General features: G+C 56.2%; 1 protein-coding gene across 3 annotated transcripts in view; it reads right to left on the reverse strand.

The window, feature by feature from the left end:
* Positions 1 to 7,503: 7,503 nt before the first annotated feature.
* Positions 7,504 to 26,389, reverse strand: part of DIS3L2 (DIS3 like 3'-5' exoribonuclease 2) — a 386,862-nt gene continuing 367,976 nt past the window's right edge. For 2 of the 3 annotated variants that reach the window (XM_064286549.1, XM_064286550.1), the window contains exons 15-21: positions 15,522 to 15,705; positions 14,882 to 14,968; positions 10,825 to 10,972; positions 10,439 to 10,569; positions 10,196 to 10,300; positions 8,661 to 8,762; positions 7,505 to 8,140 (exon numbers count right to left, since the gene is read on the reverse strand). In XM_064286549.1, the coding sequence (XP_064142619.1) occupies positions 7,991 to 8,140; positions 8,661 to 8,762; positions 10,196 to 10,300; positions 10,439 to 10,569; positions 10,825 to 10,972; positions 14,882 to 14,968; positions 15,522 to 15,705 (907 nt within the window). In that variant the 3' untranslated portion in view covers positions 7,505 to 7,990. Of the gene's footprint in view, positions 8,141 to 8,660; positions 8,763 to 10,195; positions 10,301 to 10,438; positions 10,570 to 10,824; positions 10,973 to 14,881; positions 14,969 to 15,521; positions 15,706 to 26,389 lie in introns of all 3 variants that reach the window. The other variant, XM_064286551.1, reaches the window with a different exon arrangement.

Here is a 26,389-nt window from a genome sequence, read left to right on the forward strand (position 1 = left end):
ACAATTGGAAACTTCGAGTGCAAGAAAGGGACTTGTGGGCTGTGAAATTCACTGTGGGTGATCTGGCTGGGCTGTTTGAAGCCTTTCCTCTGGGGATGCTGAGAGCCCCTACCTGACTCTTCCTGTCTCTTGGCTGGATGAGGAAGCCCTGGCTGCCAGCACCCTGAGAGCTGACTGGGGGCAGGACTGTGGGATCAGCATCTCATGCACATGTCCACAAATCCCATTCACTGGCCTGGGTCCCCAGTCCAGAGACCCTAAGTCTTACCTCTCCAGGAAATCTCTAGTCTTTGCCCATGTGAGGAAGAAAGGGGCACCTACTAGGTTCTGCTGAGTGAGGAGGGGAGCTGGGAGCTGCATGCATGTTTAATAAATCTGCAACACTCTTTTAGCCACCCCTACTCTCTCCAGCAGAGAGGTACTGGGTGGTTTCAACCCCAGAGGCTTTGGGGACTCTGGGGTCTGGTTCCAGCTTTCTCAGGTCTGCTACTATGGTGGGGCCACTCCCTCTCACCCAACTGCTTTCCACCTTCCCAAGTTGCTGTCCTCTCCTCTTCTCATCCTCCTTTGCAGTTCAGGCCCTAAAATAACCCCTTTGCTGTCTGTGTAGTTTGGAAGGCAGCGAGGGCAGACGGCGTGTTCAGTCTGCACTCTATTTGGAAGCCCACAATAACCTGGTCCCAGCCGCACCTAACCTGAATTGGCTTCCAGAACTGCCTGGCTCCTCATGTGCATGCCCCTCTCACCACACAGGTGTGCCCCTCTCCTCACATATATGCTCCTCTCCTCACACACGTGCTCCTCTCCTCACACGTGCTCCTTTCCTCACATGCATGTACCTCTCCTCATACATGTGCCCCTTTCCTCACACGTGTGCACTTCCTCACATGTGCTTCTCTCCTCTTGAATATACTATTCTCACATGTGTGCGCCTCTCTGCAAATGTGCTCCTCTCCTCACACATGCTCTGGGCCCTCTCCTCGCCCTGCCTTCGCTCCCCACTCCCCTCGCCTGGAATGCCTAAGCCTCCCCATTTGTTCCCTCTTCTGGGGTAGAAGTGATGCTGACTCCCTTTGGGGGGAACACGTGGTGTGATCAAGGACACACTGCTCATCCCATTGGCCCCTCTCCCAGTGTTCACTTCCTGCTCCATCATCCTCACCCACGTTTCCTTCCTCTTCCCAAGGCTTGGTCCGAGGTATCAGTGCTCTAACCCAGCAGTTCTTTCAGCTTGAGAAATGCAGTGTGTGCTTTCTTTTTGGTTTTCTAATCCCAGTTCTTTGTGCATTTCATTATGATACTTTGTCTTCTCGAGCTGTCCTTTGAAATCTTCCGTTCAGGTCTTTTACTTCATCTTTTCTTCCTTTCACTTTAGCTACTCTACATTCTCAAGGGCAAGTTTCTGAGACTCTTCTGACATGCATTTTGGTCTTTTCTTTCTTGTCTTTTTAATTATCTTTTTGCTTTCTTCATGTATGATGTCATCCCACAACTCATCTGATCTTCAGTCATTAGTGTTCAGGCTGAAAGAACTGAAGAAAAACTCAAGCCTTGAGTGGCAATATTGAAGGATTCTATAGGTAAAACAGGAAACCCTGGTGGCACAGTGGTTAAGTGCTATGGCTGCTAACCAAGAGGTCAGTTCTAATCCATCAGGCGCTCCTTCAAAACTCCATGGGGCAGTTCTACTCTGTCCTATAGGGTTGCTATAAGTCGGAGTTGACTTGATGGCAATGGGTTTGGTTTTGGTTTATGGACAAAATATTAAACGATGCAGGAAGCATCAAAAGAATATGAAAGGAATACACAGAGTCACTATACCAAAAAGAATTGGTCAGTGTTCAACCATTTCAGGAGGTAGCATATGACCAAGAACCGATGGTATTGAAGGAAGAGGTCCACGCTGCACTGAAGGCACTGGAGAAAAACTAGCCTCCAGGAATTGATAGAATCAATTGAGATGTTTTAACAAACTAAGGCAATGCTGGAAAGGCTCACTTGTCTACGCTAAGAAATTTGATAAAACAGCTACTTGGCCAACCGACTGGAAGAGATTCATATTTGTGCCCATTCCAAAGAAAGGTGATCCAAGAGAATGCAGAAATTATCGAACAATATCATTAATACCACACGCAAGTAAAATTTTGCTGAAGATAATTCAGCAGTATATCGACAGGGAACTGCCAGAAATTCAAGCTAGATTCAGAAGAGGACATGGAATGAGGGATATCATTGCTGATGTCAGTTCTTGGCTGAAAGAATACCAGAAAGGTATTTATCTGTGTTTTATTGACTATGTGGACCATAACAAATTATGGATAACACTGCAAAGAATAGAAATTCCACAACACTTAATTGTGGTTATGAGGAACCTATACATAGATCAAGAGGCAGTCATTTGAACAGAACAACGGGATCCTGTGTGGTTTAAAATCAGGAAAGGTGTGTGTCAGGGTTGTATCCTTTTACCAAATGTATTCAATCTCTATGCTGAGCAAAAAATCTGAGAAGCTGGACTATATGAAGAAGAATATAGCATCGGGATTAGAGGAAGACTTATTAACAACCTGTGTTATGCAGAAGACACGGACTTGCTTGCTGAAATTGAAGAGGGCTTGAAGCACTTACTGATGAAGATCAAAGACGATATAGCCTTCCTTATGGATTATGCCTCAACATAAAGAAAACAAAAATTCTTACAACTAGACCAATAAGCAAGATCATGAAAAATGGAGAAAAGATCGAAGTTGTCAAGGATTTCATTTTACTTGGATCCACAATCAACACCCTTGGAAGCAGCAGTCAAGAAATTAAACGATATGTTGCATAGGGCAAATTTGCTGAAAAAGACCTCTTTGAAGTGTACAAAAACAAAGTTGTCACCTTGAAGACTAAGGTGCGCCTGACCCAAGCCATGGTGTTTTCAATTGCTTCATATGCATGTGAAAGCTGGACAATGAATAAGGAAGACCGAAGAATTGATGCCTTTGAATTATGGTGCTGAAGAATATCGAATATACCATAGGCTGCCAGAAGAACGAATAAATCTGTCTTGGAAGAAGTATAGCCAGAATGTTCCTTAGGAGCAAGGATGGCAAGACTGCGCCTTACGTACTTTGGACATGTTATCAGTAGGGATCAGTCCCTAGAGGATATGCTTGGTAAAGCAGAGGGTCAGTGAAAAAGACGAAGAACCTCAATGAGATGGATTGACACAGGGCCTGCAACAATGGGCTCAAGCATAGCAACGACTGTGGAGATGGCACAGGACCAGGCACTATTTCATTCTGTTGTACATGGGGTTGCTATGAGTCAGAGCTGACTGGACAGCATCTAACAACAACAACCCAACGGTGGGATTCTGCAACACCCTCAGGGGCCTCAGCAGTTGGGTCTCCCTCCTCAGGAGGAATTCTGTCTCAGACCTCTGGTGTGCCCTCCTCTTTCCCACCCCACCCCACCCCTCACGTTTCAGCTCCCCTTCAGCTCTCCTCATGCCACACCCTGTGACTTTGGTACCCCGTCTGTGCCGGGTCTCTCAGGATACTTTGGATTACCACATGGCCCCTACTAAGTGGCCTCCTGCCCATTGGCCTGTCACTGCTGTGACTGGAGCAGCTGCAGTGGCACCTGGGACTCTCTCCCCAATCGGCTCTCATTGCTTTACTCTTCGTGGTATCCCACGAAGACCCAGCACAGTGAAACATGGCCCGTACTACCCAGGCACAGGGACACTGTAGTTTATGGTCATACATAGCACTTAAACTACTTGATAAATGAGTGAAGGGAACAAAGGTCAGGCTGTGTCACAGCCCTCACTGACAACCTCTGGGACTCTGTGTGGCCTGGGGATGATGTGCCAACTCCCAGCCCAGGCCCAGAAGTCCCTTGAAAACCTGTCCAGGCCTCACTTTCATCACCTTCCCATCCTCTCTGAACTTGGTGAACCTCATCTCTGAACTTGGTGACCTCAGGGTTCCCTGGCTTGTGTTTATCTCAAGTGCCTTCACACCTCAGCCCCTTTTCCACTAGGCTCTCCGCCTAGGCCACCTTCATTCGGATCCAGGAAGCCCACACCTGCCCTCCACAGCTTGGACCAGTCTCCTGCCTCTGAACTCTGTTAGAACTTCAGAGGTGGCACCAATTCCACCCTTGTGCAGGGAGATTGCTTATATCTATGCCTCTCTTCCCCTCAGTGATCCCGAGCAAGCCCCATGGAAACAACAGCCTTGCCCTGAGCTGGTTCAGCCTGTGCTGGCATACGGCTGCTCTGGGGCACTGGAGGGACAAACGAGTCCTCCTTGTTCACGTGGCTCTGCGTCTCCCTCATCGGGCCCACCAGATGCCTGTCCCACCAATGCCCTGCATGTAGATTCAATGACGTTGACCGAGGGAATGCAGGTGAAGGGGTCCGCTTTGGCCAACCGGGAGGAATGCTGAGAATACCACCTTGAGTCTGTGAGGCAGTGGGCTGTGGTGGAGTGCAGGCAACTGAGCCCTGGTCCTGGCTGGGCAGTCACTGTGTTACCTGCCTACTTCCCGGGAGCAGTTTCCACTCGTCCAATGGGTTGGGGTGGACTTGAGACTGCCCTGGCCCCCATGGCTCCAGACACATGATATCCCAGGGGGATCAGTGAGGTGAGCCTGTCTGGGGAAGCTCTACACCCAGCATCTGTGTTGGAACCAAGTACAGGTGGCATATGATCAGGAACCGATGGTACTCAAGGAAGAAGTCCAAGCTGCTTTGAAGGCACTGGTGAAAAACAAGGCTCCAGGAATTGATGGAATATCAGTTGAGATGTTTCAACAAACAGATGCAGCATCGGAGGTGCTCACTCATCTATGCCAAGAAATATGGAAGACAGCTTCCTGGCCAACTGACTGGAAGAGATCCATATTTATGCCTATTCCCAAGAAAAGTGTTCCAACCGAATGCAGAAATTATCAAACAATATCATTAATATCACACACAAGCAAAATTTTGCTGAAGATCATTCAAAAACGGCTGCAGCAGTATATCGACAGGCAACTGCCAAGAGTTCAGGCCGGTTTCAGAAGAGGACGTGAAACCAAAGATATCATTGCTGATGTCAGATGGATCCTGGCTGAAAGCAGAGAATACCAGAAGGATGTTTACCTGTGTTTTATTGACTATGCAAAGGCATTGGACTGTGTGGATCATAACAAACTATGGATAACACTGCGAAGAATGGGAATTCCAGAACACTTAATTGTGCTCATGAGGAACCTGTACATAGATCAAGAGGCGATGTTCGGCCAGAACAAGGAAATACTGATTGGTTTAAAGTCAGGAAAGGTGTGCGTAGGGGTTGTATTCTTTCACCATACCTATTCAATCTGTACGCTGAGCAAATAATACGAGAAGCTGGACTATATGAAGAAGAACAGGGCATCAGGATTGGAGGAAGACTTATTAACAATCTGTGTTATGCAGATGACACAACCTTGCTTGCTGAAAGTGAAGAGGACTTGAAGCACTTACTAATGAAGATCAAAGACCACAGCCTTCAGTATGGATTACACCTCAACATAAAGAAAACAAAAATCCTCACACTGGACCAATGAGCAACACCATGATAAACGGAGAATAGATTGAAGTTGTCAAGGATTTCATTTTACTTGGATCCACAATCAACAGCCATGGAAGCAGCAGTCAAGAAATCAAGATGCATTGCATTGGGTAAATCTGCTGCAAAGGACCTCTTCAAAGTGTTGAAGAGCAAAGATGTCACCCTGAAGACTATGGTGCGCCTGGCCCAAGCCATGGTATTTTCAATCGCATCATATGCATGTGAAAGCTGGACAGTGAATACGGAAGACGGAAGAATTGATGCCTTTGAATTGTGGTGTTGGCGGAGAATACTGAATACACCATAGACTGCCAAAAGAACGAACAAATCTGTCTTGGAAGAAGTGCGGCCAGAATGCTCCTTAGAGGCAAGGATGGCGCGACTGCGTCTTACATACTTTGGACGTGCTGTCAGGAGGGATCAGTTCGTGGATAAGGACAGCATGCTTGGCAGAGTACACGGTCAGCGGAAAGGAGGAAGATCCTCAACGAGGTGGATTGACACAGTGGCTGCAACGATGAGCTCAAGCATAACAACGATTTTGAGGATGGCTCAGGACCAGGCAGTGTTTCGTTCTGTTGTGCATAGGGTCGCTACGAGTCGGAACTGACTCGACGGCACCTAACAACAACAACAGACAGCAAAGCTTTCCATGGTGACTGGCCTAGGGACCCACGCTGTCTGGGAGGAACCCAGCCCTCTGACCTATCACTCCTTGAGGGACGCCACGCCATGGAGGCTCTGCTTCATCCTTGGGACAGGGAGAGCCTAGACCTGTGGGGCTGAGAACGTGGCTGCCACTCCTCAGAGTGACAGGAAGAAAGGTGGACGGGTGGACGGTGCTGAGAGGACAGGGTCAGCTATCTGTCCTTGCGGCTCTCACAGTGAGGCTGCTGGGCCAGGAAGCACCCAGAGCCTTCTCCCTCATCCAAACACAGACCACCAGATCCACCCACCTCTGTTCAGGTACTTGGTTCCAGGAGAAGGCTCAGGGAGCAGGAGCAGAGAAGGGATGGTGGCCTCTGGGACACCTTGAGGGGGGGGGCAGGATGGACAGGATAAACACAGTTAGGGTGGCTGAGGGAGAGAAAGGAATTGAGAGCGGGAATAAGATGTCTTTCATCTCCCTCCTAGCTCCAGCCTGGCCCTGGATGGAGAACGGACAAAGCCCGTGCCCGATCCCTGGACTATGGTCACTCCTTACAAAGGTACTGTGGTGAATTTGTCTTTAAGGAAAATCCACTATAACCAGAGCAAATGAGCCTGTAAATGATGACACACCGTGTGGGTGACTGGGGCCTTTGTCACAGTGGCTCTTGTCTGAGTTTCTGCATCTCTCAGGGAAGCCCGCCCACAGTAGGAAGGAATGCAGGCTGAGGGGAGGCCAGCTGGGTGAGAGCCCCCCCAGTGGTCCACTCTCTTTGTCCCTGGGTCGTGAGGGTGGTGGGGTTGGGGGGTGCGCAGGATGCTGGGCAGGTGACTAGGCTAGGCTGGGCCACCTTAAGCCCATGTTCCCCTCCCTGGTCGGAAGGGCTGGGTTGAGCAGCCCCCTCCCCTTCAGCAGGGCCTGGCTTTGTCTGTCCCCAGCTCCCTCTCACTGCCAGGGGACGGGGATCAGGGCTGGAGGTGCTGAGGTGCCATCAGGGGATGTGGGCTGGGCCAGGAGCTGTGTCCACCGTGAGGAGCCTGTGGCGCAGAGCTAGGGCCTGGGGGTGGGGGTGGCTCACAGGACCTGTGGGGTTCCTCCCCCTGTGGCCATGCGGGGTCAGCAGGCAGAGGAAGTGGCGGGAGTGGTGGGATGGCCCCAACCACAGCGCAGGGTGATGGGTGAGCTGCCACCATGCATACTAATTACATTTTTAATCAGCCAGAACGAGGCGCTGGCATCCGTCTGCCATGAGGACGGCTCTGAATCACTGTGGAGCTGACAGGCCAGGCCGGGGCGGTGACCCTGGGGTGGGGAGCGAGTGGCGTGTGCAGGCTCAGTGCTCAGCTGTGAGTTGGGAGAGGGGGGTCCGGTCCCTGCCCTGGATGCAGGGACCACTTTGGCCTGGCCACTGGGGCGTCCACAGAGCACACACCACTTCACACTTGATTTTTATTCCATGATGCTGATTTCCTGGGCAGTGAAGGCAGGGGCGGCCTGGGAAGGGGGCTGGTCCCGGAGGGTGGCGGCCCACTCGGCTGGCTGAGCGCTGGCTAGCCCCCAGCCTTCCGGTCCAGCCCTACCCGCTCCCCTCCAGTTCGTTTAAAAACGGAGCTGCAAAAATAATATAAAATGAAAAAATAAAAACAAAACCCTGAGTGGTTAAAAACAAAACAAATTAAAAATCCCCTTTGGTGTCAAAAAGTCCTCTTGGTAAAAGCCAGCAGGGTGGAGGTGGATGGCAGCGGTGGGCTCAGTCCTCCTGCTCGTGGTTGTCGGACCCCTCCTCCTCCGCCAGGCCTGGGATGTCCTCGGTTGCTGGCCGCTTCAGGATGGCGCTGTACTTGAGGGCGGTGTCCTCCGCCCGCAGCACCACCTCCACCAGGCTAAAGATGCTGATGACCTGTGGCAGAGCAGGGCCCCTGGTGAGACGGGCCCGAGGGGACAGGATGGGTGCCCCTGAGCCCAGCGCTGACGCCTGGGGCCTGGGAGAACTAATGGAGTGGGACACGCAGGGAAGGGCTTTCACACGGCCTGGCCCACAATGATGCCCACAGACGCGAAGGAAACAACCAGCCGGCCTTCGGAGCCCATGGCAGAGAAAACAAAGACGGTTTCTTGGGAATAAGGTGCACAGCTTTTGTCAGATTCTCAAAAGGACCCCAAAAGTGAGGCCCCTGCTTTGGAGGGAGAGATAGAGCCCCTTCTCTCCCCAGAGGGGTGTCCCCAAGGGAGGGAAAGTGATGGCAAAAGTGAGAGCCCAAAGGAGATGGTTCTGGTGACAGTGGCCGGGGCCTGCCGTGGCTGGGAGAGTCTGGGAAGGAGGCGATGTGGAGTGCATCCAGGGAGTCCACCAGGAGTAGGGGTTGGACAGGGACACAGGGGTGTGGGAAAAGCTGCACCCCACACCCCGAGAGTCTGACCTGGTACACTGGCTCCTGCCCAATATCCTCAGGCTCCCAGACGAGCGTGAGCTCCGGCTTCTTGCCCACCTTCTGGAAGTGGTAGGTCCGCAGGGGCAGTGCCTAGGGAGCACACATCTGCACCTCACTGGGCTCTGGGTGCCGCCTCTGAACCACCTGCCCCAGAAAGCCCCGCTGCCTGCAGGAGACCCTTGGCACTGGCCCACCTCTGCTGGGGCCACCTGCACCCCGGCCCATGGCAGCTGGGCCCATCTGAGCCCTGGTCTACCTCTGCTGGGCCCACCTGCACCCTGGCCCACAGCAGCTGGGCCCACCTGAGCCCTGGCCCACCTCTGCTCTGCTCCACGGCAGCTGGGCTCACCTGTACCCTGGCCCACCTCTAATGGGTCTGCTACTTTACCTTGGACAGGACATGTCCCTTCCTCCTCCTCCTGCCTCTGGCCATGTCAGGAAGGCCCTGCCAGGCCACCTTCAGCTGGATGGCCAGAGGAGGTCCAAGAGGGCCTGAGGTGCCCAAGTGCCAAGGGGTCTGGGCTGGGAGGGGCTGGTGGCTCTGTGGTGTTATTGGTTGGGGGTGGGGGGTGGGGGTGGCCAGAGAGGCCCAGGGCAGAGTGGAATAAGGTGCCGCGAGGTGGGGTCTGTCTTTACTCATCAGGGACCAGCCTGCAAGGGGACGGCACTTGGAGGCTGGAGGTCTGCCGCCCCCTGCTGGTGCTGGGCCTGTGCAAACCGCTGAGGACAAGACCCTCAGAGCTGGTGGGTTCGGCTCTTCCAGTTCTATCCTCCTCTGTTTCACTGACACTGAGTTTATTCTACATGATGTGCTGGGCTCTGCTGGCCCCAGAGGGCCTCAGACATGAAATTTAAAGCCAGGGGCAGGGGCCGGGTGGTGACCTGCTGACCACAGGCACCAACTCCCTTGGGAATGACCTTAAACAAAAGCCCACGTGGGGCAGGATGCAGCACAAGGGCTGGTCCTTTCCTTGCTCTGTAGGGAAGTGCTTCTAGAACAGCCATGGACCGCTCTCAGGCCGTTCTAGAACAAACATCCCTGAAGCTCGCCTGACAGCTGCCATGGACTGGCTGAGGGACTGTGGGGCCTCTCTGGTTCCCTGGTTCTTGGGGAAGAGGCCCGAGCCTGGCCCTGGGCCTTGCAGGCCCACGGATGGGCTTGGCGCAGGGGGAGAGGAGCAGGAGCAGGGCACCCCTACCGTCCACAACGGGCTCTGGACCTTCAGCCATCACATGCCTGGTGCTGCCCACAACTGAGTGAGGAGTGCAGTGTCACCCCCCCGCTTGTAATCCTTCAGCAAGGACCAGGACAGCAGGGCCCTGGGCCTGTGCCCCCCGCACCACGCCCATGCTGCAGAGGAGCACCCATGGAGGGAGGGGAGGCAGGGAAAGATGGGCGTGCTACGTTCTGGGAGGCTGGGTGGCGCGGTGTCTGAGAGGAGGGCTTTCCTCAGAGCTGTCCTGGCCTGTGTCTTGCTTCCAAGGGGAGCCCCTGGAAGGACGCCCTGCTGTCGGGCACTCACATTGCAGTAGATCCGTTTCTGCACCCCATAGCACAGCACCAGCACATCGAAGGCTTGGTTCAGGACGCCCATCACCATGGCCTCTGACTCCAGGGGGCCGCTCTCCTGTGGGTGGTATACAGCAGGCTCAGGACCAGGCTCCTTCCAGGCCCCCCCAGCTGCCCACAGCCCTGGGCTCCTGGGGGCCGGCGCTGTGAGAGGCCTGAGGAGGAGAAGGGCCAGGGGGCACGCTGGTGGCTGCACCTTGACCAGGACGGCGAAGAAAAGGCTGGTGCTGAGCTCTTGCACGCGCTTGGAGGCCATGCGGCGGTCATTGCAGTGGTCGGCCTGCTTCTGCACGGCGTCGGGCTCCAGGTCCGGCAGCGCCCTGTAGCCTGCGGAGAGGCAGTCAGGCCCGGCTGGCGGGTGGTCTGTGTGTGTGGCCATGGCTGGGACAGGGTCCCTGCTGCCCCTGGCCTAGGTGGGGCCTGGGAAGTCCAGGCAGAGCTAAGGCTTCCCGGAGGCAGACGAGCCCCCAGAGGGAGAGGTTCCGGGCCCCGGGCTGCCCACTCCGCAGGGCCTCCAGGGTTGGCGGGTGGCCTCTGGTACCCCGTGCAGGCCTCACCACCCTGCCCTCCACGAACCCTTACCCAGTGCGGCGGCCAGCAGGCGGTGCACCATGAGGTCGGGGAAGCGGCGGATGGGGGATGTGAAGTGCGTGTACAGCGGTATGTTGAGGGCGTAGTGCCGGAACTGGGTGTGGTCCTCAAGCATCCCCGAGCAGAAGTACAGTGCCATCTGGGGGCAGGGCGGGTCTCAGGGCCACGTGGGCAGGCCACACACTGACACCCTCACTCACACACACTCATACACCTGCACACTGACACCTTCACAGCCTCGTGGTGGGTGCCAGGCATGGACTGACCCACAGGCTGCAGGCAGCTGAGCACGGCCAGGCGGGCCTGAGCGGGCAGGGCTGCTCCTCGTAAGAGGACCCAAGGGCTACCAGGAGCCTGGGAGAAGTGGAGGGCTCCTCACACGTCCTCTCTGCTGGAGGCAGGTGTGGCCTTGCTGTTAAGGGTCTCCTCAGGGTCCAGGTGGAGTGGCCTTGTTCTATCCCAAGGAGGGGACGGGCCACATGCTAAGTCTAAGGGTGGCTGAAAAGTGCCCCCGGCCAGCTTGTTGGCTGCTGCATCTGTGGTGGCAGTTACTGCTGGAACAAGTAGGAGGGCGTGACTCTGGCATAGAATGGGTGAACCTCCCCAGGGTGGGCCCAGGGCCACGCTCCTGGAGCAGGTGGGAGAAGGACTGGGGACGCCTGTGGCCATCTGCAGCAGGGGTTGAGAGGTTCTCTGGAGGCACAGGTGCACTCTGAAGTGGCTACAGGAAGGAGGCAAGGATGCCTGGATAGGAGACAGCAGAAAAGGCCCAGGACCCGGCACAGTGCACCCAGAGCCCCGTGGGCAGGAGGCCCTGGTGCTGCTGCACCAGCCCAGGCCAGGCCTGCAGTGGTGGCTGATCTCGTGTCATCTGGCCCTGATCCCTGCCCCACAAAGGCCACGCCTGCACCCTGGCACCTCTTGGCACCCCCTAAAACTCACCCCGGGTCTGCCAAGGAGGGCAACATTTGCCAGCCTGCTGCCCCCAGCTACTCTTGTCCTTGACACCCTGACCTTCCCTGGGGCCAAGACAGACAGCTGTGCTCAAGAGGCCCTTCTGACGCTGGCAGACACAATGGCTGCGGCGAGGGGAGACACAACACTCTAGGGGCCCAGGCCAAGGCAGGCTGGTGGCCCTGCTCTGCTGGGAGCTTCCCACAGCTCTGAAGCGGCTCTGGATCCTCCAGCCCTGGGGTGGGAGCTCGGGGCTGGGAAGTGAAGCACTCCAGTGCCCAGGCCTGGGGAAGCTGAGCTGTCGCCTGGGAGCAAGTGCACAGGTTCATCGTCCCAGGGCCAAGCTGCACTCGCTGCTTGCTCATTCACACACACGCTCACAGAACTGCACACCGACACCCTCACACACACACTCATACACCCGCACACCAACACCCTCACACACCCACACACCTTCACACTGACACCCTTGCACTCACACCTGCACACCGACACCCTCACACACACTCATATACCCACACAGTAATACTCTCACACACACAACTGCATACTGACACCCTCACACACACTGGCACCCTCATGCACACACTCATACACCTACATGCTAACACCACAGACACACACGCACACCAACCTCACACACACAGACACCCTCACATGCATTCATACACTTGCACATTGATACAGTCACATGCTCATACACCCACACACTGACACCCTCACACACCTGCACACCAACACCCTCACACACTCATATACCCACACACCGACACCTTCACACTCACATCTGCACACTGATACCCTCACACACACTCATATACTCACACACTGACACCCTCACACACACACCTGCACAATGACACCCTCACACACACTCATACACCTACATGCTGACACCACACACACACACTTGCACACTGACAATCTCACACACAGAGACCCTCACACACACGTTCATATACCTGCACACTGACACCTTCACACACACCCTCATACACGCACACACTGATACCCTCACACAAGACACCTGCACACTGACACCCTCACACACTCACACACCTGCACGCCGATACCCTCAGACACACACACCCTGCACACTGATACCCTCACAGTACACCCCCACACTAACACCCTCACACACTCATACAGCTGCACACTAACATCTTCACACACTCATACACCTACACACAACCCGCACACTGATACACTCATATACCTACACTGATATGTCACACCTGCACACTGAAACATACACACCTGCACACTGACACTCATACACGCGCATTCATATACCTCCAAGCTGACACCCTCACACACACCTGCACACTGACACCCTCACAGACACTCATATACCTGCACACTGACACCCTCACACCAGCACACTGACACCTGTACAGTGACAACCCTATACTCACACACTGACACACCTGCCTGCACACTGACATCCTCAGATACCTGCACACTCCTACACCACACTGACCCTCACACAGTCCTACACTCACACTGACCCCCTCGCACACTCCTACCCTCACACACAGACACCCTCACACACTCACATGCTCCTACACTCACACACTGACAACCATGCACACTCAGTCACGCCCTCCATGCAGTGAGCCAAAACGACTGTTGGCTCCAGTTACTCAGAGCACATGGGCCCTGGAATCCAGGCACGGTTGGTGGTGACCTGCTCAGTTCCCCACCCTGCTTCCCTTCCAGGTCCTGCTGGGCCCTGGGTTATGGCTGGGGCAAGTCGGTGGGGAAGACAGGCGCCGCCCGTGCTTGGGCTCTGTTCTCAGCAGTGGCCCAGTTCCTCAGATGAGGTGGGTGAGGAGGAGAGAGGGCCCTGGCTCCTTTCCTGGCTTGCAGAGGGGGATGGGTGGGGAGCACCTGGGGCCAGACCCTGCTGCTGAAACAGGACAGGCTGGGGTTGGGGAGGGCAGAAGGCAGGGTCAGGAAGCCAATTCTCGAGACCTGGGGGCTGCTACGTCTTACCTGCCAGGCTGGCCTGGAGCAACCAGAGGGCCGGGGTATCAGTCAGCTGGGCCACAGGCACGCCCCACCCTGTGGGTGCTGTAGGTGCCTGGGGTGAGTGGTGTAAGGTGCCCCACGGCAGATGCTTACGACCAGGGACAGGGTGAGGACAGCCAGACCCAAGTGGATCCCAATGGCTCCACTGCCGGCAGAACTTTGAGGCGTCAGAACATAAACCAGCTGCGGCTGGCTGAAACTACCAAGTGACTGAGCCCCTGAAAAAATGGTCTGTCACTGTCCCCAGGCTGGGATGAGGCCCAGAGCTGGCCCTGTTGACAGCTCCAGCTCCTACTGGCCTGATGTCCACTGTGGTGCTTCCTTCCCCAGAAGTGCGGGTCCTCAGAGGGCTGGGACAGGTGTCAGTAGCAAGCCCATCTGTCCCAAACCTAGACTGCAGCCTGCCGCCTCCCTGCCACCCAGCACAGGCCAGGCAGGCAGTACTGGCCCAGATGTCTCTTCCCTCCTATGCGGGTGAGAGCGGGCTGAGGAGTGTCCCTAGCAGGCTGCTCCAGAGATGCTCCCTCTGCTTCAGGACCCCTAACTGACCACAGGGAGCTTCTAATCCCACTTCCCACCCCTAGATGGAAGGGGGAACTGCAGCACACTGTTAGGGCCTGGGGCACTGAAGGTTGGTCCACTCTCATTCAGCCACGCACACCCGTGCCCAGAGGCCATGAAGGCGGAGAGGGGGTCCACACCAGCCCCTAACTAGCCCCAGGGACCGCTGTCATGGAGCCAGTGAGACTGCAATTCTGACCAAGAGGCTATAGGTCAGAAGTCCAGGGCCTGCTGTCCCAGGTGCTGCCTGGGCATGTCTTCCCTCCCCACATCCTCCCTCCCCTCAGGACATTCTCCCTCCCCTCGGGACACTCTCCCACCTGACATTCCTCTGCCCTGACAGACAAGGGAGGCTGCTGGGCCAGGCTAGAGTGGAGAAACTGGCTCCTCATGCAGGCAGGCCCAGAGCAGAGCAGGACTAGCTGTAGGCTGTGTGTCTGGAGGTCAGGGCTGGGGTGTCCCGGGAGGAGGGGAGGCTGGGGTGGGGGCAGCCCCTCCTTACCTGCATGGGCCTGGAGCACATGTTGGTGAGCACCTCCTTCCGGGCCAGAGAGTACGTGTCATCGCCAAATGTTTCAGTCAGACTTTTCTGTAAGTAAACCCAGGAAACTCGGGTGACGTATAAGTCAGGCTCGGGAGAGGCTCTGAGGCCCTGTCGCCCACTGAGCACCTGACAGCTGGCTTTGGGAAGACAGATCCACTGCGGGCCCCTCCTGCCCAGATGGTCATGGGGTGGGTGCAACGGGGATCAGCAGCCTGTAACTGTGTCCCCGCCAGGGCTGCTTGAGGTCTCTTGGCTCCCTGCTCAGACCAGGCCTTTCACGTTCAGCTGGCTGGTCTGGAGAGAACACCTTTGCCCATGCTTGCCATGTGGGTGAGGACAGTCCTTCTCCTTTGGGGTCGGAACCGAAAGCATGGATTCCTGGGTCCCAAGAGCCTTAGCTCCAGGCAGGGGGCGCTTCAAACCATTTACCATAACAAACATTCCCAGGCTTCAAACAACCCCTGCTCCATGTTGAAAGCCACTGGGTCCACTCCTCACCACAGCTAAGCCTCGAGCGGCCTCCCTGTGCTGGTCCTAGTAAGGGAGCGTGTCCCACGGGCAGGGCCCCCCTTCCACCCCACCATTGCCCGGCACTCACGTTGAGAGCCCCGGCGGAGCTGAAGTCCATGGGCAGCCCCATCTGGTCACAGAACTCCACCAGGTCATTGAGCATCTTGGTCTGGGGCGGGGGGTGCCGGCGCAGCAGGGCCCGCTCGGGGAAGGCACGGTGGACCTTGTGGGCCACCGCCATGTTGGCCAAAAGCATGAACTCCTCTACGAGCCTGCAGAGGGGAGGGCGCAGGGTCAGGGACGGTGCTGCCTGCAGTGAGGCCGGGTTATAGCTTGGGTGCAGGACTGCAAGGCCAGGCTGGCCCTTCCACCATGCAGGAAACCCAGCACATGGACCTAGGAGCTACTCCGCTCCCCATGGGGGTGTAGTTCCACATCACCCCTAATCTGTCCTTGTGCATACCACTTCCTCCTGAAAAAAGCCTTTAGCTCAAACACCTTAGCTGAACCGCCAAATCTCATGAGAGATGAGGTTGTCCTTGCCGTGGGGACCTTGGACAAATTACGTAGCTTACCTAGCTCTCACTGTTCTCAAATGTACCAGGGGGATGATAAGCACCTGCTTCACAGGGCTGCTGTGACGCCTGACAGGGATGACTAGGTCAAGGGCAGGTGCTGGGCCTGGCACGTCACAGGCCCTCCACACCTAGGAGTTGTGTTCCTCTCCTCCGGCCCTCTCCTTCAGAGGGCCAGCTGGTGGTCTCCCAACATGCTCTCTACCTTCATCTCCCTGCTGCTGCTCCCCCTTCCCTCACCCCTTTCTGAGCCTTCCTGTGAGCCCAGGCTGGAGGCCCTGGCTCTCCAGTCATGGTGTCACCGTCCAACACTGTGTTCAACTCTCCTCACTCGCTTCTCATGTTCAGATCTCATCAACCCGCGAGGAATCCCAGTCCCTGCTCTGTAAGTGTCTGACCTGATTCACTGTCTGCCGCAGTGGTTAAGAGGTATGGCGAGCTACAGCTGCTAACTAAAAGGCTGGCAGTTCTAATCCACCAGGTGCTCCTTGAGAACCCTATGTGGGCAGTTCCAGAGCGCAAGGATGGAGCCTCCAGTCCAACCGCAGGTGTGCACCCAGAAGCAGCACCTGTAACCTTGGTGCCGATCTGGAACTGCAGTTTGCCAGTGCAGCCAGCAGGTGGCAGCATGGTCCTACAGCAGGGCTGCTGGGAGCCTGCAGGCTAAGGATGCCAAGGTGGGGCCAAGGGGCAGCAAAGCAGCAGGGTGGGGCTGCTCCTGCCTGTCTGCCCCCTTACCCCCACTACAGGTCAAAGGAACTTAACACTGGGGGTGGGGCCTCCCCAGGTACAGCCACGCTTCTGCTCCCAGTCCTGCAAGGGCTGCTCTCCCGTGTCACCTCTCGGTCTCAGCAAGGCTGGGCTAAGCAAGGATGAGAACAGGCAGGCAGGGGCAGGGGCCAGCGTAGGCCGATGTGGAGCCCCAGGTGCCAACGACACCGCTGCCCAGCTGCTTGTCCTGTTAGTCCCCTCCTTGCCCTCCCTGGGCCCCCAGTACAGCCCTGCATGTCACCTATGGCCTAACTAGAGACAGGTCCCCTGGCATCTCAGGGTCTCTGCTTCCCTCTGCAGTCTCAGCCCCTCCCTCTGTGGCAGAGATGCGGGAGTCACCACAGCAGCCTGTAGGACACTCTCCAAGACAGTCCTGAGACATCAAACATTAAGACCACGTCACCAAATAGGGGGACGAACCGTCAGCAAGAAGTCTTGACTTTCTGTGCTCGTTGGTGTCCTAGGACAGCTGTGGAGACCATTCCCCCATAGCCTGTTCCTGAAATCCTCCTTAAACCAGCAGGTGGGTGATGGAGGGGTGTGAGGAGCACCTGGTGGGTGGAGGTAGACAGGGTGGGGTCCCCTGTGGAGCCAGGGACCAGGAAGGGCTGGGCAAGGCCAAGTGGTCAGCAGCTGGAGTTCTACTGGGCTCAGGATTCCCCTCAGAAATGGGGACAGGCCCTGTGGGAGGGTGTGAACTGGCCAGTGTTTGTGGGGGTCACCGATCTCTTCTGGCACCGTCAAAGGGACTCCTTCATAGGGCTTGATGGGGTCCCCACCATGGGCCAATTCCAGGGATGGGCCAGCAGGGGGCCCCCCAACATCTCCTTCCACAGGACCTGGGACGTGGCATGGACGCTTAGAACCCAGGAACCTCTGAGCAGGAAAGAGCCTGACAATTTAGAAACCACGGCCCTGAGGCCCAGGGTCTCCTGGGCTCCCACTTCAGTGTTTTTCTTGAGCCTCAAGCTAGCTCTGGACTGTGGGCTTCTCAGTCAGGGAGCAGAGCAGGCTGCTCGGGGGGAGTGAGGGGCCAGGAGAGGGGTTCCTGACAGCAGACCCTGCAGGTAAGCACCCCTCTCAGCCCATCTCCTGCCCCTCTGCAGGCACCCCTGTGTGCACACAGGTACACAGGCCCGGCTGCCTAACTGCGGGACAATGCCCCGAGGGGGTCTGGGGCTTAGGGTGGCCTGAGAGCCAACTTCGTCCATGGGAAAGGGGCAGAGGGGCACCAGGCCTGCACGGTGGCTGGTGGCTGGTTCAGAGCCTACTCCCCCAACTCAGACCTTCTCCTGCCTGGCACCTGGGAGGGAGGCAGGAGCTCAAGCCCACACGGGGGAAGCTGGAACTCGGCAATCGCCTGACAACCGCTCTAACCGGGGCTCAGGAATGGCCGGCGGCCAGAGTCACCTTCCAGAACAGCAAGCCAAGCCCCTGAGACGGGACCGAGGGCCACCGGGGCCCCTGCCTCTGGAGGTCTGGGTGGGCTCTGCTGTGACAGAGGCACGGCCAGATGGGGCCACCCAGGCATACCTCCTCACACCCACTCGCACCCACCTGCACTTGATCTGGCCTTCAGGATGCTGGGGCGGGGGGCAGGTGTGAGGTCCCATCTCAGGGGGGAGCTGAGCAAGCCCAAGGGAACCAGAGTCCCATACCAGCCTCGCAGGGCCACAGGTAAAGGCCACAACAACCTGCATGCGCACTCTCCACACATGGCAACCATGCAGGGCAAGGGCAAATTTGGTCTGAACAGTGTTTCCCAAAGTGTGTTAGTAGGTGTCACTTGAAGAAAACAGTGTAAATACATATAAAATGCTGGGGGGTTATTTTATATTACAGGCCAACCCTTTGCCTTTAAGACTGTACGAGAGGGAGCTACTGGATGTGGGGTTCTGGCTATTTGACCGAGACCGTCTGAGTAGCAACTTAAAGGGCAATGTCTGGGAAAAGCAGCTGGGGTCAGAGAGTGGCTCAGTGAGAAATGGACCGAATCACCTGCCCCTTCTTCAAAAGGCCACTCGGCCTTGCCCACGGAGCACACCGGATGCCTCTTTCCAGCCAGGAACTGGATCTGAGTGTGCATCCGCTTAAGCTGGAGGCTGGATCTGCTTCGTTATTGAGGGCCTGGAGGTGCGTGTGGAGGCACCTCTGACAGGCGGGAGGCAAGGGGTCCTATGTCTAGGCCCCTGCCCCCTCCTCTCCTGACCCCGCTGCCTGCCCTTGCTCCACACTCACTTGCTGAGTTGAGACGGGTGGTGATGAGCGCGGCAGCTGCACCTGAATCCCAGCTCTGCCACCACTAGCTGTGTGATTTCCGACAAACTTCTTCACCTCTCTGAATCTCAATTTGTTCACCTGAAAAATGCATGTCATGTACAAGTGCCCGGCCTTAAAGCGACCTGAGATTACTATTGTGCACAGTGTGACTGGCCTGAGAGCCACAACCCTAGGCCTTGGGCTGAACACACAGGCAAGATTTCTAGAGGTTGCTCCTGCCTTCCTGCCCCATGCTGCCGCTCTTGTCCAGACCTCTTTTACCAACTGGTCTCCTGCCTCCAGCCATGCCTCCGTTTCCTTCCCATGGAAGCTGGGACATTCTCCCTCAAAGGCAACCTGGCCAGCCCCTCTCCTACCTGAAGCCCTTCCTCGGCCGACTGTAGCCCTCGAGACAGTTCTACTTCCAGAATGAAGTTTAGTGGGCCTTCTGGGGTGTGGCTTGGCTTCTCTCTCCCTTCTCCCTGCCCTCCCACCCCCCACTCCAGCCATACTGAACTCCTGTGGCTCCTTGCTCCTGACCCTCTCTGCACTGCTGGTCCCTTTGCCTGGAGTGCTGGAACCTTCTTCTTCCATCGATTTTCTGGAGGTGTCACTTCCTTTGGGAAGGCAGGAAGAAGTGTGCACCCAGGTGCTTCTCATTCTCACCTGGATCACAGCACCAAGCACACACCTCTGCAATTGCCTCTTTGATCAGTGGTTTTATCTCCTCTCACCACCCCCAAGGTTGGATCCCCCAGCCCCAGTACAGTGGCTGGTACAGCACTGACACTCGATATCTCTGCACAGAAGGAAGGCTTCCCAGGCGGGCACACTAGGCTCGAATTCAGGGTCCAGGAGAGCTGGGTCCCTGCCCCCAGTGCCTTTCTTGACTGCTGACCCCGACACCTGTTGCCCGGCGTTGTCTATGGTTTACCCTCTGTCCCACGGAGTCCATTCCCAAACACCCGCCTCGGAGGTTCCCTGCTTTCCTCACCCTCCTCTGGTGAACTGAGCACCATTCTCCACCTCAGACAAGACAGTTGCATCACATCCGGCTGCTAAACCTAAGGTTTAAGTTCAAGTACACTCAGAGTGCCTTGGAAGAAAGGCCTGGAGATCTACTTCCCAAAGATCAGCCACTGAAAACCCTATGGAGCACAGTTCTATTCTGATATACACAGGATTGCCATGAGTCAGAATCAACTGTTTTTTTTTTTGTACATGGGAAGCCTAAGGTAAAAAAAGGATATGTGATTGACCCCAAGCCCCTCAGCCCTGAAGCAGCAGGTGGGGGGTCGCAGACAGGTCTGTGTGCCCACAGGCCATGCTGCCTCTGCTGCCGTCCAGAAGCCCCCAGCCTTGTAGGAGGATAAATTATGTCCAGAAATGCAAGATTCATCTCAAGAGATGGGAGGGAGAATATTATACACGAGGGAGATGAAACAGCAAAGGCATGGAAGCCAAAAAAAAAAAAGAGAAAAGCATCACACATACTTGGAAAAGAAGGTGTCAGGTCAGGGGAAGACTATGTCAGGGGAGGAGAGAAGGGAGGCAAGGCAGGCTACCAGCAAGGTGGCCTGAGGTGGCCTGGGGCCGTCAGACTCCAGGTTTGGACTTTACCTGGGGAGCTGCGGAAGGTTTCTAAACAAGGGATAAACAAGATCAAAGGAACCCTAGGGAGAAGAATGTGGTGATGGTGGGTGGGACAAGGGGAGCATTTAGGGGTAGAGCTGATGAACCTGAGGGTTGTGAGAGGCCCGAGAATGGCAGGCAGGGCCAGAGTACAGAGCTGCTGAGCGGTGGGGCTCTGAGGGCACCAGGCCATAGCAGGGCTCGGGGGCACAGAGGGAGGGAGCTTGGTGCAGACAGGCAACAGGAGGGCCAGGGCTGGGCAGAGAAGCAGCTTCAGCCTGCTGGGCCCTCCTGTAGACAGTGCAGATGATGCCCAAGAAAGGGAGGAGGTGGGGCTTGCAGAAGGCAAGTGAAGCAAGTCTAATGGGATGGTGTGGGAAGCTGATTCAGGTAACCAAAAATGAAAGAAGGAGTACCCTGTCTAGTGTAGACAACACTCAATACATTTATCAAAAGGGGGAGAAATGGTTTGAAGGGAAGGTGAGGCAGGGGCAGGTGTGATGGTTTTTGGTTGCTGTTTTAAGTACCCAAAAGATCTAAATGTGTTTTTGGAAGCAAGAGAGCTAAGGGGGTGAAAGAGCCCGAGACTAAGGAAGTGGGCCTGGAGGAGCTGGGGGTTGGGAGGAGGAGGAAGAGGGGAAAGGGCTCTTGGGAAAGGCCTGATGTCTCCAGGACAGATGGAGGGACAGGGAGCCAGGTTCACCTGCCTTGGGGTCAGAGAAGGAGGCCTGTCCAAGATGGCCTTCTGCTCAGGTGGGTCCTGGTACCCACCTCTGCCTGGAGGCCCAGAAGAAGGCCCCTGCACAGTGGCCACCATCTTTCTGTTCTTATCATGGTCCCTGCTTCCATTTTACCAGCTAAACCCATTCTATAGCCAGGACATGCAGAACGTGGCTTTGGAAATGTCTCGGAGTCCGGGGACGGGGGCGGGGCGGGGGGGGGAGGTGGTGGCAGGGCAGAGTGGCATGGCTGCTGCCTAACCTGAGAAGGCATACTTTTTCAATGACCAAGACCAAATGACAAACAAGAACAGCCTCCTCTGCCAAAGCCGCTTGTCACTACTCCATGGGAGTCTCATGCTAATGGAATTAGGCCACTCACAGAGATTGTTCAATTAGCTCTCAGTGAAAACTGCTAAGTTGAAAATTTGATAAGAACTGCTCCCAGCCAGTTTCCAATTCATTTCTTCTGAAGCCTGACTTGTCCCTTCTTGGGCAGGTCCCTGCTGTGGGCTCAGGAGCTATGGGCTGACTGCTGGGCCTCCCCCGACCCCCAGTCTGCGCCTGAGCGGGGCCCTTCTCCACAGCCGAGCTGCATGTGGGTGGAGGTCCTGCTGTTCTCCCTGGCCCCACAGTGGGTGCAGCGTGGTGGAAAGCTTCAAGGCCCAAGCTGGGTGGTGGGAACTCAGCCGACCATCAGCCTGAAGTGAGGGCGCGGGCACAGGAGCTCAGCCCTGTGGCAGTTCTCTCGCCCGGGCTGGGCTGGTGGCCTGGGAGCTGGCAAGTGGAGGCCTGAGAGAGGGGGCTGCTGGGGTGAGGGGGGCGGCATGGCTGCCTGATGGGTTCACAGCAGGGCCCGCGTACCCTGGGGCACTGGCTGTAGGCATTGCAGAGGAGGGTGCTGTAGCAGACGGGCCAACCCGCGTCACAGCGCGGGCCTCTCGCTGACCCCTCTCCTTCTGGGCTCACTGCAACCTGCTAAACGTTTTGGATCTTCCCACGAAACCACAGGGAAATGAATGGGGCCTAGTTCACAGGCATGGAAAACCCCAGAGGAGAAGGCCTCTGGAGCCAGATATAACAGGCCCTGTGGGCAAGGCTGGAGCCAGGTTTCCTACTCTGTGAGGCCTAATCCACTCCAGGGCCTTCCTATAGGTTTGGTGGGTGGGGCACATTTCAGCAGCTTGTTTTTTCTAGCTCGGGAGGAAGTCTCCAGGGGCTAGGCTTCAGGAGTCCAGGCCCTCGGGCCCTGCCAAGGGGAGGTCCAGTGGCTGCGGTAGGGAGGGGGCTTGCTCGGAGCTGGTTGATAGTCAGAAAGGCCTTTGTCAGCGTAAAGCTAGCTGAGAAGCCGTCCCTTCCCCAGGCTCCAGGCTGTGCTCCTGGAGGTGAAGGGCAGTGGGCAGTGGGCAGCACCCTGGCCCACACTCATGGCAGAACGCTCCCTAAGCAGAACCAGGTGCAGCTGTGCTGGGCCTTGCAGAGCTGGGAACCGGGGCTCGCTGGCTTCTCGGTGGTGTCGACACACATGCCTCTCCTCTTCCAGCTGCTACCCAGCTGCAATGGGGTCCGCTGACCAGAGGCGGCATGGCCATGGTGCATAGAAGCCTGGGAGCTGTGCAGTGTCCCTAGCAGCTCTGCTGTGACTCCCTGGCTAGGACACCTTCATGCCCCAGCCCAGCAGTGGGGCCAGTTCTGTAGCTGTGGGCCACAACAGAGACTGGCCCGCCTCATGGGAGCAGCTGGGCTGGCACTGACATGGGAGGGGTAGATTTTGGTTTTAAAATCAGGCTTGGGGCACTGAGCTATCTAAGGGAGAATGGTATTCAGGAACGCGCAGGTTCTCTCTCAGGTGCCCCAGCCCACGCAGCAGCTGGTGGGGAGCAGCCTGAGTCAGGTAGGTGTCTGTGCAGGGGTGAGGCCAGGTGTGTCAGCTGTTCCAGTCTCACTGCCACCCTTGGATTCTTACAAACAAACTGAGGCTCAGAGTGGTGGCATGGCTTTCCAAGCTCAGGGCAAGGGCACGAGACCCCATCCAGTGCTTTGCCTCAGGTTGTCCTGGGTCTTCCATGGCAGGCTCCCTGAGGGCGGGGTGGCCGAGGTCTCAGCTCCTTGTTTCCTGACCAGTGCTGCAGAGGGTTCTGCTGACAGTGGGGACCAGTAAGGGCTTCCTGGGGGACGGGCACCAGTGGTCCCTGCCACGTCACTACTGTGCTTCCCGTCAGCCACAGCAGCTGCAGAATGGAAGGTCCCTGATCCCGCCTGGCTCTCTGCCCCCCAGCACCCTCAGAGGGTCACGGCTTTCCCCACAGTGTCTGAGGATGGCCACACCTGTGGGCCTGGCTGGGCTGGGGTATACTGTCACCTGGGGGGCCTTATTTCAGACCCGTGGTCTGCCTCTGCCTGTCTCCTGCTGCTCGGTGGACAAAGGGGACAGGGACATGATGGGCCTGCCCTGCCCTCCCCTCCAGTCCACGTTCGGGGCTCTGGCCCCTGCATCTCTGAGCAGAGCACACTGGCTTTCATGGCTCCAGTTCTCCTGTCAGAGGTTCCAGGTCCTGCATCTTTCACTTGCAGATCTCTTTCCCTAATGCTACGCCGCTCCGCCCATGAACACAGGCTATGGTATCCAGTCAGAGGGACTGTCTGCAGGGTCCATGGCAGCAGCACAGCCAAAGCCACCAGGACCCCGACACCACGGTCTGAAAGCTGGCCTGGGGGCCCAAGACCCCTCAGCAAGTCCCTCCGCACCAGGAGGGTGTTTTCTCAGTGAGCCGTGAGAGGAACCGGGGCACTCTTCGTGCTCCCCCCCAGTCAGTCCCATATTGTTGAGAAAAATCTCAAAAGCCTTGCCGATTGGTCCCTTACCCAGCCCGACTGTGGACGGGGCCTGGGGGATGGGTTCTGGGGGCTGAGTCCTGGGGTACCTGGCTTCTCACAGCAGGACTGCAATTCTCGGGGCCCCTTGTGCTCTCACCACCAGCTCCTGGCCCAGCCAGCTCCCCAACCCTCCAAGGAGATCAGCACTTCCGCTCCCTGTTGCTTCCTTTGGCCTCTTGTGTGATGGGCACCCAGACTCTCTATGACCCCCCTGGGGCTTCCACGCTTCTCAGCTGCACCTGCGCTGCCCCTCGGCCCACCACGCCATGCCACCTTCTCCACTCAGCTGGTGTTGGAGTTTTCCAAAGCTCGGTACAGGCATCGCCCTCCCTGGCTCCCTGGTCCTGGTGGCCGACTTCTCACCCAGAACTCACCAGTGACTCCTGATGGCTCCTGTTGTTGTTAGGTGCTGTCAAGTTGGTTCTGACTAATAGCGACCCTATGTAAAACAGAACAAAGCACTGCCCAGTCCTGTGGCATCCTTATAATTGTTGCTATGTTTGAGCTCATTGTTGCAGCCACTGTGTCAATTCATCTTGTTGAGGATCTTCCTCTTTCTCCCTGACCCTCTACTTTACCAAGCATGATGTCCTTCTCCAGGGACTGGTCCCTCCTGATAACATGTCCAAAGTTTATGAGATGAAGTCTCACCATCCTTGCTTCTAAAGAGCATTATGGCTGTGCTTATTCCAAGACAGATCTGTTCGTTCTTTTGGTAGTCCACGGTGTATTCAATATTCTTCCCCAACACCATAATTCAAAGGCATCAATTTTTCTTTGGTCTTCCTTATTCACTGTCCAGCTTTCACACGTATAGGAGTTGACTGAAAACACCATGGCTTGGGTCTGGTGCACCTTAGTCCTCAAAGTGACATCTTTCTTTGCTTTTTAATACTTCAAACAGGTCTTTTGCAGCTGATTTGCCCAATGCAATGTGTTGTCTGATTTCCTGACTGCTGCTTCCACGGGCATTGACTCTTTTAGAGGCTGGTTTTCCTCTGTAGCCCACATAGCCTTGGAGCCTGGGGACCAGGTCTTGACCACCTCCATATTCCAGGGCCTAGGGGCAAATGTAAGGAGCCCTGGTGGTGCAGTGGATGAAACGCTTAGCTGCTAAGCGAAAGGTTGGTGGTTCAAACCCACCAGCTGCTCCACGGGAGAAAGATGTGGCAGTCTGCTTGCGTAAAGATTTACAGCCCTGGAAACCCTTTGGGGCAGTTCTACTCTGTCCTACAGGGTCACTATGAGTCAGAATCGATTTAACGTGGTGGGTTCAGGGGCACACGTAGGTGCCGATGAAATGTTTGGGCACCAAATGAGGCATTTCAGAGACAGACTATATAGGGTAAAAAGCAAGGCCTGCCTTCTGGGCTGAAGCAGGGTCCCAGGATAAGGGGCCGGGAGTGGCAGCTGCAGTTCCAGTGGCTCCCCTCAGCTGATCCCTGTAGGAGGCAGGCAGGGCGAACTCAGCAGAGAGCCTCAGACACCTTCTGCCAGCCTAATGTGAGGCCTGCACTTGCCTTGATTAACGACTACTGGTCCGTAGATGGCTGTCATGTAAACCCAGTCAAGGTGACGGTGTAGCAGGGACTTATTTGCCGGTTACCCGATAAGCGAAGACTTCCGTCCAAGGGCAACCCGCCTCGCTGTAAATATGAAACCCGGCAGATTAAACAAAAACAACAAAGTTCTTTCTCCTCTCGGACTGCTTCCACTGAACTAACACTTGTCTTATCACCCACTGGGATGTGGTCTGTTGAGTCTGGCAGAGCTCTTCACTAGTTACGAGACTTTTAAAACATTGACACACAGTTTTCTGAACTAGGTTCAGAGTGGTTTAAATAGGTATGTTCCCACTCGAGCTTTCTGGGCTTCCCCAGCATCTCCTGGTACCGCCCAGACACACGCGTGCGAGCCTGCAGGCCACACCGAAGCACCACGGCTCCAGCCTCCGCTTCGGAGACGAGGAGGGTGTGACTGTGGACAAGGGAGTGGCTGGTTTTCATCCCCAGGTCTACCCCTCCAGCCTCAGATAAAACCTTTATGAAGACTTCCAGTCCTTTCCCAGGGGCTACCCTCAACTCTGCCTTAGAGCCAAGACCACAGCAATGTGGATGAAGCGT

This window comes from Loxodonta africana, chromosome 6 (assembly GCF_030014295.1).
Source record: "Loxodonta africana isolate mLoxAfr1 chromosome 6, mLoxAfr1.hap2, whole genome shotgun sequence".
Lineage (NCBI taxonomy): Eukaryota > Metazoa > Chordata > Mammalia > Proboscidea > Elephantidae > Loxodonta > Loxodonta africana.